This window comes from Choloepus didactylus, chromosome 1 (assembly GCF_015220235.1).
Source record: "Choloepus didactylus isolate mChoDid1 chromosome 1, mChoDid1.pri, whole genome shotgun sequence".
Taxonomy (NCBI): Eukaryota; Metazoa; Chordata; class Mammalia; order Pilosa; family Megalonychidae; genus Choloepus; species Choloepus didactylus.
This window is the reverse complement of record NC_051307.1, coordinates 138,451,676-138,468,442: the sequence shown is the minus strand read 5'-3', so window position 1 is coordinate 138,468,442 and position 16,767 is coordinate 138,451,676. Positions and strand designations below refer to the sequence as shown.

At 37.9% G+C, this 16,767-nt stretch overlaps 1 protein-coding gene across 1 annotated transcript; it reads right to left on the bottom strand.

The window, feature by feature from the left end:
• Nucleotides 1-1,069: 1,069 nt before the first annotated feature.
• On the bottom strand, nt 1,070-16,043 carry SSR3 (signal sequence receptor subunit 3). The gene is made up of 5 exons (XM_037842060.1): nt 15,837-16,043; nt 14,532-14,658; nt 9,262-9,360; nt 4,742-4,873; nt 1,070-3,669 (listed from the first exon to the last, which is right to left on the bottom strand). Exons 1-5 carry the CDS (start codon nt 15,967-15,969, stop codon nt 3,603-3,605), a joined length of 558 nt encoding a protein of 185 aa, XP_037697988.1. The 5' UTR covers nt 15,970-16,043; the 3' UTR covers nt 1,070-3,602.
• Nucleotides 16,044-16,767: the final 724 nt, after the last annotated feature.

The following is a 16,767-nucleotide window of genomic DNA, read 5'->3' as shown; positions in this document are numbered from 1 at the left end:
CTAACACAAACATCTGCCATAGTAGATATAGTAGACAAGGAATACATTTTCAGTTATAGCCTCAAGAAAAGTTTCCAGGTGCTCTCAATTTATTTTATTTTCTGGAAAAAAAAATTCCCTGGCAGAGAACCTATAATTTTGAAGGCTCACCTGTGAGTGGTCATCCACATTCTGAAATATCAGCTCAGGAAAATGCAAACTGGAAATTGCGCCTAGTTTCCCACATTGGGAACTGTCACTTCATCTAAATGATTCGAGTGCTTAAAGACGCCAGGCAGATGCCAGAGCTTCAGGGGACCTTAACCTTCTGTGCGGCCACCCCTCCTCACAGGCCTTGTTGGCGAATGAGAAAACCAAGACTTGCCCAAACTCACAATGCTAGCTGATGGCAGAACCAGGCCTAGAACCCAAATATTCTGTGTTCCAGTCCAGTGCTCTTTTAGGGAGAATTTTCTTTTTAAGCTTTAAAGCTTTATTCAGAAGTAAACCTGAGTATGATTTTTAAGTTAAAAAAAAGTCTGGGTATGAATTTAAATTCAGGAATCTAAGGAGAAAATGGTCAGAGAGATGCAATGAAAAATCATGGAGGCCAATAAGAAGTTAGTCCCTAACCACCTCTCTGAAAATTGAAACAAACTAAACAAACCAAAAAACCCTCCTAATCTTCAATTAACTACCCTGCTTAAGAGTCCATGGAGGTGGGAGATATCCATTACAACCCATCTAGATGCATCTGTAAACTTCTCTATATACACATATATGTAACATGTATATGTATATGAGTATGTATCCTTAGTGTCTTTCTGTCTTAGTGTCTCCAGAAAGAAACAGCAATGATTGGCACCCTCAATAAAACACAGACACAGGGTGAACAGGAAAGTACAGCAGGCACATACTGGCAAATACACCAGATGATCTGCTCTTTACTGTAACTGCTCTCTCCCAGACATTTGATCAGTAACACACATTTACCTGTGTAAGAATTTAAAATGGTAGTTAATGCAAAATAGTGTAATAAAGATGTACTTTTTCACATGGATCTCATAAAGAAGCCTAAGGAAAACAGAAATTTTATAAATCAAAGTTTAATGACATAAACATGACCTTTCACAAAAAATTTTGGTGTGACTCCAACTTCCAAATTTCAGTTAACTTCAAACCTTGTTTCAAATTATCCTTTTCAAGTGGCAATAATATACCAAAGAGAGCAACCAGTAACTTTTGACTTATGAAAAATAATTTCAATCCAAGAATTTTATTAAGTTATAAATGAGGAAACTAAACATAGGGAAATGTAAAAATGTTCCAACAACTTAAGCTTCTACTTTATCACAAGGAGTTTGGAAAAAAAATTTAATCACTTTGATCCCAATTACAGAACCCCTTTTCTTTTTAAGATAAAAATTCTGCAGCAGAATTTTACTAATTAAATCACATTCAGCACAGTATAATTCTATGTGCCACACAGCCCTTTTAGATGATGGGACAAATACTGGACAAAAGGTTCTGTAGTTCACAAGAGTAAAGTACTAGAAGAGTAAATCCTTAATAAAAACTGTGGAACCATGAATATATTTATGCCTTATAATCTTATGCACAGAAATTTATTTAACAAAGAGAAAGACAGAAACCATTATCAGGATTAAAACCAAAAAGAACGGAAAGAAAAATTCAGGAGTGAAAACAAATTTTGCTTATTTGTTCTCCTACAAATTTATTCAGTTTACTGAGTCCAGAGAAATTCTATTAAGAATATTAGGGTGAGATCCCCATTTAACCACCCCATCTCAGCTACACTGTATTATATACTAAGAACCAGAGAGACCCCCCCCCTCCAACTGTACAGGTACTGCCATCTAGTGGCAATTTTTTCCCTGCAATTTCAAAAAGATACATGGCCCAGATTTGGTAACAAATAGTAGGCGCTGATGGTTTGTCAAATAATAATTCTGTCAAGGAAGCAAATGTATTTTATACACAAACTCCATACCACCAGTCGAACTACTGGCCAGTTATTTATCAAAAAAAAAGTTAAAAAATTAAATAAATCTCTTGGGAGTTTCTCTAACTGTACTTAACAGTTAATCTCTTCTGACTTCCACATTCATTCCATGATACCTGGAGATGGCACTCAGATAATCATGCATCAAAGAAAAGCAAAGAATTGCAAACTTCTGGAAGCAATGATAAAACATAATCTTCAACTGCAATGATCTGGGTCACCTATGAAAATGGGCTCCTGACCTGTCTTACTTCCAACTCCTTTGACATGGCCCACCAAAACAGCCAATGTCATGGAACTAGAAGATGAACTCCTAATGAATACCTTTTTTATGAAGATATAAATAAGAAAACCAATGTAAATTATAACATTCATCTTAAATTTAGAAGTGGAAACTAAAGATTAGGAATAAGCTATTCTTTGTGAGGTATTGCCTTGCAGAAATTACTGGATATGGTCATAAGCTAATAGGAAACCGTTATCACCTGTGATTCCATAGCCTTTTAAGTGATATAGGTTAAAGTAAACCTTCGTGAGCTTTTTCAAGTCAGGCCACATGCAGAAAATATCTGTACACACACTGGTAAAAATGCAACAGCCTGCTCTCAGCTGGACTGAAACCAATATTTGGTTCATAACTGATGGGAACCTATGGGATAAATGGTTAAATTTATGAAAGTACTAATGGAAACATGCAGACAAGCACTAAAACCACTATTCCTTCCTTTCAAGAGTTCTCAGAATTCTGGAAATAAGGTTACAAAAATTACTTTGGTTTTTTACGTATCAATATTTAGGAAAGAAGTTCTCTCTCTTACTTAACATTCCTCCAGTGGTGTGAGACCATGGTCAAAGAAAACAATGATTCTGGTCTCTTACAGGTCAAACCAACATGGCAGGGTCAAGGTGACCTCCCTGGCCACCCAGGGCCCAAGGCATATAGCCGAACAGTGTGTGCTTTAAGACCACAGGACAACTTCCATATGCTTGGGCACTATTTTTAGGTATTACATTGGCTGCTTTTTTAAAACAAAACAAAACAAAACAAAAAAACTTTTCTAAAATTTCTCATCCCTGAGTTGGAGAAACCATGTTTTTAAATTTAATTGAGTTATTTCAAATCACAAATTCAGAAACTTGTAAACATGAGGCTTCTGTTCAACACCCCAGGGGAGAAGACTCATTCTGATATTGGTTCAAAAAAAGTTATAATATTGTGCTTGGAACACAGAGGACCAGTTATTAACTTCTTGCTACTATTATAAATAATAACAGCTCAGCCAAGGTTACTGTGACCTCTGAAAGATCAAAGAAACAAGTTATTTTCTCTTTTTATGACTATAACACATTTGAAGACACTTTTTGCCTTTTAATAAATGTCCTAGTACTCTGCGTTTCTCTTTCAGTTCATTTAATTTCAACAATCTGTCAAAAAGAGCCAATAAACAAATACTGAATTACATTTTGTTGGTTTTTTTTAAATCCTTGAATTCCAGGCTACAAAAACATCTGGTGTGTCTCCCACCCTGACCACCCTGCTACTTTTCCATATACCACAGGCCACCCATAAATACAAAGTCAGGGGGAAAGCTGACATGGTCTACTTGGAGCCAGTAGACAGGAGGGCGATGAGTCCTGATGAAGCACTTATGGACAAAATATAGTTCCTGCAAGAATTTAGCGTTAAGGAAAAAATATGAACCCAAAATTAGTTTTTCAACAAAACGAGTCCATCTCTGCCTAGAATGTAATGTCTCCCTCCTGACACTGTATAATCACAATGATGTGCAGCCCTTGTCTGCAAACACAATTTACAAGACAGACAACTATAAAGAATGAAAAACATTCACCAAAAAAAAACAATGTGTTCCAATTTTAAAAAGACACTCGAGACAGAAACCTAGAACACAGGATCACAAAGAACATATATGAATTCCATTTAACCCTCAGGAGAAAATCTGACCAAAGAACAAAGGGAGGAAGGGGAGACTTGTTTTCCTTTTTCCCAAAAACAAGAGAAATTATAAGTCTTCCCTGGCCATCAGTACTTCACTGCATTTGACTTGTAAGACTTATAAAAAAAAGCAAGGAGCTCTCAGCCTCTGGCCTGGGCCTTTTTGGACAAACCAATTCAGTATTCCCAGAAGAAAAATGCTGAAGTGTATCTGGTATTTTATTATATCATAATATCCAACTGGTAAAAGTTTGGCTGCACATTGCTGGATAACACCTTTAAAAATTACCTTAACAAGAGAAGACTGATTTCTTGCCCAAAAGCTCAACTTAAAAGCAGCTGTTAAGAAACACTGTTAAGATATTATAAAATGTGCCTTTTTAACAACACTGGCTATCCACCCAACCCCAAAGCCCAAAAATAACAGCAGAGACATGGGCTTAAGCCAAGAGCTATCAAAGAAGGCAAGTTTGCTTTGGCTCCAAAATCTACACTTAGAACTTTCGTTTAAGTAGGCAGGTATACATAATCACATATGTAAGACTGCTTTGTAGTATTTGTTATTTGCCATAAAGTCATACTTCATAAACTTAAAAGGACTTTATAAATTAAACCAAAGCCCATATTTTAAATGTTCTGAAATTTGACTAAAGTCACAGTGCTATTTAATCAACTGACATCCGGTGCAGGTTTTCATTCCACTAAAAACACTCAGACAAGTCAAAACCAAAATGAACTACTGTTCCTAGACTTCTAAAAAGGATAACCAACCTTTAAAAGGATACACTGTAGGGTTGAAGTTCTTCAATATAAAGAAGGAAGCAACAATGACCAAGACCAGGAATAGAGTGTTGTTATAAAAGATGGAAAATGTTGTAGCTTCATAATCAGCGACTTCATTCTTCTTCCATAAGATTCTGTAGACACAGAAATAAGTCAACCAAATTTCTAAATATGTATTAAAAACTTTAAATATCACAATGGCTTCAGTTTGTTGTAAGACAAGTTTTTCCTTTTATGTTTTGGGGTAGATTGTGTTGTTAATATTCAATTTAGTCAGAATTGTCCCCTTTCTTTCACTAGAAAATATATTTCACTCTCTTTATTGATGCCCAAGATAACTGTTGCTGGTTGTGTTGTTTTTCCCAGGCAAACAGGACTACGGAGGAAGATTAATTGCAGTTGGCTTGGTTTCACAAGCAGATAAGGAGGCACCTTTCTCTAGGTCTTCACCTAAAACTTTAAACTACATGATCACTGATAGACCTTCAGTGATCTACTCTGGCCTGAGGCCTACAATTCCAGCCTTCGGCATTGCACTTGAAAAAGATAATCCCAACAAAACTTAGCTGTGGTCTCACAGAACCAGACTTGTCTGAGCCTACCTTTAACCATCTTACTTAATTCAAAGGGTCTACTTGATTATTAAGAGGATTTAACTGTTGTAAAATCCTTTTACTTTTTATTTGTTCTATTTTACTTGTTATATTTTATTTTATTAATTCACTAGTATTTTATCAACCTTTGCTTTTACCCCGTTACATAGGCAAGAGGAGGCTCCACGGTACCTATGAATAAGGAAGTCTCTATTCTCCTTGACTAACTTGTAAAGCAGTTTTTAAGAGAGTAGGTTATGACCCATTAGTGGAAACTGAAATCAACTGAGTGGCTCAAATGCTTAAGGAAATTGAGTGGGTTGAGACCAGCATTTAAAAAAAATGAAACCGGAAAGAATAGAAGGATTTTAAAGCGCATTACACACAGTAAGGTAATTATTGTTTCATGAACTATCTCTGTGTGTGTATCTAAGAGTGTACTTAGTTAAAACATAAAATATATTTTTTACTATGGGTCATTATCAAAAAAGTAGAAGCCATGGTTGTAGAAACCTTTTGTCCCCTCAAAAAGATATCCTACTGTGAGGCCAGGTGGCCCCCCAACCCTAAGAATAACACTTAAGCTAACATCACTATTAACTGACACGTTTTATTTGCCAAATGCTTCAATGCAAGTCAACAAGCTTAGATGTAAAAGAGCTAAAGGAACATAGATGTCTTATTCTCATCAGAAGACATCTATGGTCTCTAACATTTATATTAGATTCTATGGATACCATCAACTTAATAAACCTTCAATTTACTATCAGCCTTAGGGAGAGGGAGGACATTACATTAAGTGTATCCATCAAACACAAAATGTCTTCTGAATTCAAAGAAGTTTAAGCATAAATTTTAAAAATAAGTAAAACAAATATAAACACTCTTATCTCCTCAAAACTGCAATAAAGTTTCCTACCTATATTCATGCCTTTAAAAAAATGTGTGTGTGTTTTCCCCATGGAAATCAAAGAAGCTGTTTATTAAGATTTTGGATGAAAAGAAATTTTTTTTAAAGATATGGCTTGTAATTAGAGAAAATACATCACACAATTCTAACAATGATCAAAGGAAACACCAGCCCAGTAAGATCCATAGTCCCAACAATGGTTAAATGCTAGGAAACACTCAGAATAACTGCCTCTATTTTTAAGACTCAGACAAGAGATGCAATGAAGACAAACTAAGTTGGCTACTAGCATGTCTTGACTCTTGCTGATTAAATTACCCAACCTCCATCAAAGTACTTCTCTCAAACTCCCTTTTCAGCATGCCTCAGAATCAAAACCATCTTCAACTGGTTTTCACAAAAGGAGTGGCCCAATCCTTACGGTTATCCCACATCATATCAGCATATATGCAATCAGGACTGTCAGCCTTTAGAACTTTTTCCTAGCCCACACATAAGCTGGTTATTTTGAAAAATTTAGGATCCAAAATGCCCCCATTGGCAATGGTTCTGCCACAAGCTACACTGGCAGGAAATCTAGTTAGGGAGACCACTTCCCAACGAGTCATTCTTCCAGGGAGACCTGCCTGCAACAAAAGAAAAGCTGAGGCCAAACTCAACAATTGTTATAATCAGATAATGTTACATGATCGACTATGGGTAAATCAAGAAGGAGTAATGTACCCTGGGACAAATGTTAATGAATCTGTTTCTACTCTGCTTAGTTCCATCCTTGGATGAATGAATGTTTTAAAGCAGTTTCAAAGTGGCATGGAGTATATATTATATATTCCGAACAACTGTAGAGGGAGCGCTGAGAGATACACAACTAGCCAAAAAGGGGTTGATAAGCCTTCTCTCTCTACGATATCTGAGATAAGCCTTCTCAAATATCTTAGAAGCAACTCATCCTTTGAGGGAGAAACATATTAGATCTCCATAGGAGTCTTCAGTCCCAGTTTTCATGGTCACTCATGAGTATAGACCTAGGTACAATTGTATCCAGTGTGGCTTTTGGGAAAGAAATATTAACAGCACAAATTATTACTAATGATGAGAAATTTTATAATCTTCTGACAATTGCTCTGCATTTTATATATCCAGGAAACCTCTGCCTCACTCCACTTTGAAATACTTAATCCAGGGAATGACAAAGAGGTTTTGTTCCCAATTCCAACTCTGATTCACTAGTAGTGACTACTTGAATGCCATGTTGAGAAGGATTCTGTGCTATATCCCAGGATCAAGAACAAGTGTCAGATAAATCAGGCATGCCTGCAATGGGCAAAGAAAATCCATATGGCATCCTTGAAATAATCAATCACCCAAAAACCAGTAAACAATACTATCTAAACCCTAAATATACAGTCTTCCTTTTCAGGCAGGAAACCACTCTTTCTCAAAAGTTAAGAGGGACAATTAATTGGAAATCCCTTCCAAAAACAAGAGATCCTTCTCAATAAACACAAGATTTAATCTGGCCAATTTTATACCCTAGAGAAGAACTGCTACAGGCATTTTGAAATTTGGGTAACTGTGATGTGTACTCCAGTTTAAGAACCACTGTTCTAATGAATAACAACATTCAATAAAAAGGTTTTAAAAGTGTTCTAGATTCTCTAACCTCTATCCCTACTCAAAAATACGCCATCAGAAAGCTATGCAGTCAGACTTCATTAAACTGCTTCCTGCAAAAAGGCCTTCATTGTTAAGGTTTTTTAATATGTATCTTCAGCTTTATAAAGTATCCATAGGCAATAACCATTTCAATAATGTTTTGATGCCTTTCCAAAACCACTGTAGAAGACATTGTTCATTAAGTTACTCTATGTCCCTTAAATAAGGATCCAGCTGATAAAGTCCTCCCAATATTCAGCGCCAGGAAAATTTCTTTTCAGAAGGACTTGCATGCTTCTCCTCAGCAGATAATGAAAGATGTATGACCTCAGATGCTTCCCCTGACTCTTGGAAGCTCAGAGCTAAGATTAGTGCTCAACTGCTGTAACCAACTCCAGAGCTCTTGTTCATCCACCTTTTCTTCCTTTTAAATTTCTTTTAAAATTGTACGACTTTGTTTTATATGCACTTTAATACTGCAAGTCCCCACAGACTTTCTGGAGGAAAGTGGAATAAAAATTCCATTCCACAAAGCACCTGGTTGGTACCAAAACTTAAGATCCATGAAAATGACCAGATTCTTGCCTCGAATAAACCATCTGGCAACTCTCAAACACAAGTTTACTCAATCATTCAGGGACTTTGGATACTCAGATGTTAAGTGGCAAATTGTTTATTAAGCCCTCTAAGAGCAGCTGGCAGGAAAAACTGGAGATGGGGCTAAAAAATGTGGCACAGAATTGGGTGACAGGAGACAAACCCAGTTCTCTTTTTCCCAACCACTGCAGATAACTAAGAACTGAATGTCCCCCAGGAAGTTTAAACAAAAATGCCAGCACCCAGAAATGCTAACAAACAAACCCTTCAGACCCAGGGGGGTTAAATGATAACAGTCATTTACAGTCACAGGTTGCACAGCTGTTTAGTGAAAGAAACAGCACTGAACAAAGCTCTGCAAACTCCTGAATTCCAGCAGAGCAACCAAAAGTACAAATCCTCAAGTCAGACTGTCCAAGTTCATATAAGGGATCTGCCATACACTAATCTGTCACCCTGGACAAGTTATCCAACCTTACTGTACCTCAGTTTTCTCATATGTAACATGGGGATATCAACAGTACCTACCTCATAGGGTTCTTCAGAGGAATAAATGAAAAGAATTGTGTATAACATACAAAAAAATCTGGTAGTAATGAATATTCCAAAACTTAGTATTACTATTCCCAGATTATTTCTCCAAGCACCAATTTTTATCTCAGACAATTCCAATACCCACATTCTCTAAGCAGAAATCAAAACTTTATTTTCTCCAAAGTACTCCTTTTTTTTAATTACCAAAAGTACTTTAAATAAGGAATCAAACCTTTCATCTTTCTCCTTTCGAGACATCTTTCGATTGTCAGCTTCAGAAAGTTTTCGAGTTACTTCTTTGGAAACAGCATCCTCCCTCTTCTGTGCTACTCTGGAAGGAAAAGAAAAAAAGAAACAAGTTTCCACATGCTCTAGGAGTGAACATCACACTCTTTCAGTAACACTCTGTACTCATATAACTGTATGACACTTTACATTTCATGGAAATAAGCTGGAAATTCCAAATTTATTAGACTGTACTAGCCAAAAGAGAGGAAGAATTCAAGAAGCTTCCAAGATGTGGTTTCTTATGCATTTTGGTTTCTGCTTGAAATTAAGGGAGAATTTTCCAAAGTTTAGGCATTTAATATGGATATAAAAATCAAATGCTATTAACACAATTTAGTTCTGAATCACATTAACTTTATTTTGCTTAACCTTTAACAGTTCAACAAATAAATTTTATATAGCATTACCAAGTGCTGTAGGATTTCAATTCCAGTAAATAACAGGAAAGAAAACTAGGTTTAATAAACAAAGGAGGAATAACTGCTGTAATATCTTAAAGTAATGCTTTTAACTCTGCCCCAGATGAACCACTGATTTGAGGATTGCACTCAAAAGATAATATGGAACCAGCCAGAATAGGCTGGAACAGTGTTATTCCCACAAAATCAGATTAGAATCTTCAGCGATGAATCACATCAAAAATAAATAAATAAATAAACTATACTCATGAAAAAAATCTATAAGTGAATTGTTTCATATGGGATTGCTAGGATAAAATTTAAACTACGATGAAATAGAAAAAGCCTTCCAAAGACCATGGCATTTAAGTTCAACAAAATATACTTTTCATATAAGGAGAAACATACCCATTGCAGTATAATGAACAACTTAGCTGGTCTTTGTCCCCAGTTCCTGGGGAAGCAACCTCTGAATCTTTGGGATTTCCTGTGACAGGAGTGTCCTATGTACTTCACAGTGGGCCCAGGATAGTTACAAGGTGGGGCCAGTCACACCTGCAGTCTTAGAGTGGGGGCTGGCCACACCAGAAAGACCAAACATGTGATTAGAAGGTTGGGGCTTTGAGCCACATCGTATCAGCCCACCTCTTTACCTCTGGGAGGGGAGGTGGCTGCAGAGTGAGTTCAACCATGTAGACATTCATTCTATCCATCATGTATACATAATGAGACCCCACACAAACTCAGGACACATGCAACAAGGAGCTTTTACAATTGAGAAGGTACATCATGTGCCTGGAGGGTGACGCATTCTGACTGACATGGAGAGGACACAGAAGCTTGCGTGTGAGACCTTCCCAGACCTCACCCTCTGTGTCTCTTCTTTCGGATTATTTGTATCCTTTTACTATAATAAAACTATAATATTAACTACACACACTCAGCAAGTTCTGAATCATTCTAGCAAATTATTGAACCCGGGGGGGAATGCTGTGAACCTCCAAATCTAAACCAGTTGATCAGAAGGCAGGCTGTGCCCCCAAACTTGCAACAGGTGCCTGAAGAAAAATCTTGTAAAGGTCTGACCTTAACCTGTAGAGTCTGGCCTAATTCCAGGTAATTAGTCAGAACTGAACTGAGTGAGTTACTGCAGTCTTTGCAGCTCAAGTCAGACGTGTTGGAAGTTGCTGAAGAAGTTTTTGATACCTTTTAAAATCATAAATATAGCAGAAAAAAATATGTGACCACAAGCAAAATACAGCAATTATCTATACAGTCTCACTATGAAAAAGTCCACATAATATGAGGCATTTTAAAAACAATAGGATATGGAGCATGGTGATAAAAATATGTTTACTCAACCAGTCACTTGTCACCATGCTGTATTTAGTTCTGGTCAGTGTACTAAGGAAAAACTCTGGAGAATCAGGTGGGTTTCCAGAAAAGCAAGTTCCAGCTCATTCAAGGTGGTAGTTCTCAACCTTTCTTCAACAGGATGCTTCTAGGATAAAAGTTAAATCTGGTTTACCTATGGTTCCATCTTTCTCTCACTAAGCATCTTTAGGAAAAACAGCCAACCATCTGTCCACGTGATAAATCTTCCTGAAGAGATGGAACCAGATAACTAGGTAATTTCTCTTCTAGGTCTAAAATTCTGTGCTCACCTCCTAACAGAGGCATAACAACCTAGCTCTAAGTTTATCTGCAACTCAAGAAGAAGAAACCACTCCACCCCCCAATAGGGCTCTTTGAAAATAAACTTCACTCAATGCCCAATGCTCTAAAACAAGACAAATTGCTCCAGTGAGCTAGCACTTAGCCATCTGAGATAATCCACAAAATCAATTAGGTTTTTTCTTTTTTTTTTTAACACATCAGCATGTCAGAACCTTTCCAGAATAAAAAAACAAAATACTATTTAATTTCTTAGAAGAAAAACATCTTTGCAAACTTTTCTTCAAGTCATGCCACCTTTTAAACAAATTCCTAAGAGCCCTTTCACCCCTCAAACCTCTCCAGGCTTGCACGTAACATTTATTATGTGCCAGACACTATGCTTAAAATGTTACACATATTACCGTATTTAATCCTCACCATCCTATGAGGTACCATTAGTAACCCCGTTTTACAGTTCAAGTATCTGAAGCCTGGAAATGTAGTATGTATGCCCAAGGCCACAAACTGAGGAGCAGCAGAGCTGGGATAGGAATCCAGACCATCAACTCTGATGCCATCTTTCCCCTGTATCAACATCAATGCACAATCAGCATCTCTCTAGGTCTTGGAGCCTTAACCACCTTGCAAATCTTGTAAATTTCCATGTGAGTGGCAGTATTTTATATTAAACCAAACTCTGATTAGAAAAAATTCTACTCTGAGTCTATGAAGTCAGTAAGTCACTGAAATTTTACTGAACCAAATATACCACTAACTGCTGTAATTAATAAATGTAATAAAAAGAGAAGTGAAATAAAACAAAAGACATGTCAACTGCCCTCAAGAGGTCTAAAATAAAAATGAGAAGTAAAAAGGACATGATTTTGATTCCAAAGAGAAGAATGAAATATGACAGGCAGAACAAGTGAAAAAAACGTCCCAAGGGACAGAAATCCAAGGGAATCACAAAGAATGGTCTATGCAAAGTTCCCCTTTCTATACAGATTCAAAAGGCCTGCAGCCCTAGCATTCTTTTTCAGGGCTTCCTTATCCACAGACGTCCATGCCTCACAAGGAAGGCAGTCAACAGCAGAGGCCAGTCAACAGCAGAGGCCGAGATGGGCTGAGTCTCTGGCATTTGGTAAAGGAGGGGCTGCTAAACAGAAAGATCACAAGATGATCTGATCACTCTGCTATTCTATTTTACTGCAGCCAAGCAACCCGATCTTCTTTACGTCCAGAATGACAGCAGTGAATCGACTGAGGCCACTTTCAGTCACCAAGGTCATATTCTGGTCTCCTGACCATAAATTTTTGTTAACTGGGATCATCTCAATGTGTTTCTATTCCTTGACACAAAAAAAAGCCTAACACAAGGACAATAAAGCAAAGAAATGATCAAAGTTGGGAGGGATCTCACTGGAAAAGATTCTTAGGTCTCAAGATAATGGATATGTACTGAAGGAAAGGGACAGGGGCACAGGTCATGTTCAGAGGATAACACGGAAGCTCAGTGAGAAGAGCTAAGGCCCAATCCTGAAAGATGAGGTCAGACTGGCAGGAAAGAGACAGATGACTCACTTTCCACAGGCCTAGAAAAATTTGATACATTAAAGAGAATACTATGATGGGTGGTTAATGATAAAAAAAAAAAAAAGTTGAATACATGCTCTTCATCTCATAAAATAAGGATAATATCTGCACCTCACAGGGATGATGTGAGGAATACATTATGTGCTTTACACAGTGCATGTAGAGTTAAGGGTGGACCCTTAACTTTTGCTTAAAAAAGCCTAGTTGCAGACTGCTCCAGCAATTCAGGCAAAAAGTAATGTATCCAAATTAGAATGGGAATTATGGAAATGAAAATAACAATGTGCATGCAAAGCACACACTACTTCAAGTCTCAGCAAAATTCCAAATGCCTTTAAGAAAGTGTTTCCAAAGAAACAAACCACCTAGAAGGTCATATCGAGGAAACAAAGAAATATTCTATTATCCCAAATCAAGTGTTGGACAGTGTGTGAAATTAACTTCAAAGAAGCCCTCTTTCATTTAAACATTAATTTTCTACCTGCTTCCCAAGAGGACCACTGCATTTTGAATAAATGTAACCATTTTTTCTTAAGTCTAGACTTTTTTTGCACATTTTAATCTTTATGATACCAGAGTATATAATCGCTTATAAGTAATATATCAAATTTAGTGCGGTGAGGCTTGGGTTTTCTTCCCCAAAAGCCATCATTTAAAAAATGATATATTTATAATACATGGGGTCTTAGACTAGAGGAAATATGGTAATTCTTTACATTTTTATACACTTGTAAGAAACAAATGTAATTACAATTCAAAATGTCAGGTTTATTAAAAAAAAAAAAAAAAAAAAAAAAAGACCACTTCTTTCATTTCCAAAAATGGTTCATGGAACAAGTACAACACTATTAGACAGAGTTAGTAACAGAGGGGTATATGGGGGAAAAAAGGTACCTATTGCAATCTATGGAGTATACTTAACAGCAATATGTTAATATTCTTTCATCAATAACAAATGTACCACACCAATACTAGAGGTCAATAATGGAGGGTGGGGGGCAAAGGGTATGGGATGTTTTGGATCTTCTTTTTTATTTCTTTTTCCAGAATAATGTTCTACAGTTGATCAGGTGATAAATGCATATCTTTGTGATGATACTGTGAGCCACTGATTGCATACTTTTGATGGATTATACAGTGTGTGAATATACCTCAATAAAACTGCATTAAGAAACAAAAAGAGTCATGGAGAGTCCAGAAAAATTCTTCCCAGAAAGTAATTCCATTTGGCTTCTGAAATGTTAATTTACTTGGTATGTTTGTTTTTCTGATAAATCCCATGATTAAGGCTAGCGCTTAAGTGTTCTAATTCTACCCTCAAAACGGACATATATAGCAGGGTTAGAGTGATCATTAATCATTATTATCTCTGCTAGTTAGTAAAAAATTCTTCCTAGCGTTAATGTGCCCTCCCCCCAAAAATACATATGTATACATACACATCTCAAGTTAATGCTTATTAAAATTAATACACACATATAAACCCACAAATTATGTTTAAGAAGACACCTTATTGTTTAAAAATGCAATATGTAATACATGCTTTCACTTGAAAAATTATACTCACTTGTGTTTGAGAACAAATTTTACATTCTTGTATGCAAAGGCTACCAAATAGGTGCTTACTAGGGTCATCACACTATACAGAACAGCCGACTGAATAAGATCCATATGCCATATTCGCCAATATAACCCTAAATAAGAAAAAATAAGGGGAAGGGGGAGGACAAAAAGAACAAAACATTACCACCCAGTTTCCAAGGCTTCCTGCATTAACTATAGCTAAGCCTGATGGAGTTAGAGAATTCAATACAGTGTCTGATGACCTTTAGAAGTGGATCATCCAGTTCAGAACACTTGAGGAAAAACATTACCTTCTTACTACTAGCAGAAAAGAGATTTCTGCTTCTTCTAAAATGAGAACTCTGATTCAACAAAATCACAGACTTCAAATTTCATTCATTAGAGTACTATTACGCTCAACACAGGCCCTTCCAAAACGCCACGTGCAGTCCCAAACCAGAGTTTACACGCTGACGTGGCTTTTATCTGAAATCAAGGCAATACTGCCCTGCCAGTGAACAGAAGCGCTCCACAAATTTACTGCACGCTGTGTTTTATAAGCCCAAAAGAGAAAACACAGCTGGATTTGATTGCCCAGCAACACTGCAGCAGTGTGAGAGACACAAGGTTCAAATTCAGGAACCGGAGCTCTGAAAACGTCCTCGGCCAAAGATGCAAACCTCAACTTTCCCATCTCAAGTGGGAATTCTACAATTGCTCTCATTAGGTCATTAAAATGTCTAAACAAAACAGATTCCTGTTCCTCAACACTGGCCCAACCTCTCATTTTGCAAAGTAGGAAAATGATGTTCAGCGGTGTGAAGCAGTTCACCTATGATTACAGTTCTCATTCAAGTGAGAGAATGAGAATGGGAACCTCAGTCTCCCACCTAATTCATTAGTTTCTTCAAAATAAGTTGTAGAACAAGTTGAAGAATTCGAAATGGCAACGGTTGTGTGGAGAACAGACAGCAGGAGATAGGCCTGCGTGTTAATACCGCAAGTTCTTAACCAGGACGTCTGAATACAGATTGAAGCCGCCATCCCAGAACTCGTGAATCACAATCTCCGGGGGTGGGACCAGGGAAAGTGCATACTTTTAAAAGCGCTCCAAATGAAGTACCAGTGTTGCGGCCCGCCACTAAGCCTGACGAGAACACTGAGGCCTACAAAGGCTGCGTGCTTTCCCCGACACTCATGGGGAATCAGGCAGGATCGAGGCCGAGGGCCCTTACGCTCTTGCCTCGCCAGGCCGCCCTGCCCTGCCCTGCCATGTCCCCTCCCAGTCCGACCCGCTTCCAGCGCTCACAAATGGGGATGGCAGACACGATGAAGGCATTCCCGAAGAAAAGCGCGGAGGACTTGGCCGAGAGGTTGCGGCTGAAATCCTGCAAGAGCAGGTCCTCCTCGGACTGCTGCTTGGAGCCACCCTTAGGAGCCATGGCGAGAAAGGAGCCGAAAGGCGCGCAGGCAGAGCAGGTAGCCGAGTCGGGCGGAGCCCTCTGGCACCGCCCCCACAGCCGCCGTAAGCGCTAATGACCCGTCAGCGTGGCGCGCGGAAGCCGGACCCGCCGTGGTGCAGAGCAAGCTTCCCTAGGATTGGCCAGCATGGCACCGATGTATGTGTTTCCCGGCGTGATTGGGCGAGGGGACAGACGTCTGGATTCCTGGTAAGACACGTGACTCGTCTATTTTGAGAAGGAAGGGATTTGTAGTTTAGGAGGTGCTTTTTTTTTTTTTTTTTTTTTTTGTTAAGTATCAAAACTGTCGACAGTCCACCTACAGCTGCTGTCAGACAAATGCTTTCCACGTCTCCGGTATTCCAAAAATAAGCAGCTCTCTGGCCCCGCGTCATACGGTTATTCATTCAACGAGCATTTGTTTAATACTTTCTTTGTTCTCCCAGCACAGGGGGAGGAAAAGAGAGATAATAGCTAATACGTATAGAATCCCTTTTCCTTTTTTACATTCATTATTTCATTAAAACTCCCAACAATCCGATGATATGCACATATTGTTCCCATTTTTCAGGGTAGGAACCCGAGGGTGGGGAGGGTGGGAGACCAGCCGTGCTGGTCTTCAAGGCCTAGACTCTTCACAAAGTTAATATGCTAGTTTTGTTTGGAAAAAAAAAAACCACGATACTCTTGATTTGAAGGCACCCACGTTCTCATTGATGAAGGTCATTTTAAAGTGTCTAACACATTTATAAATCACTACTATTTTATTATTTTTATTTC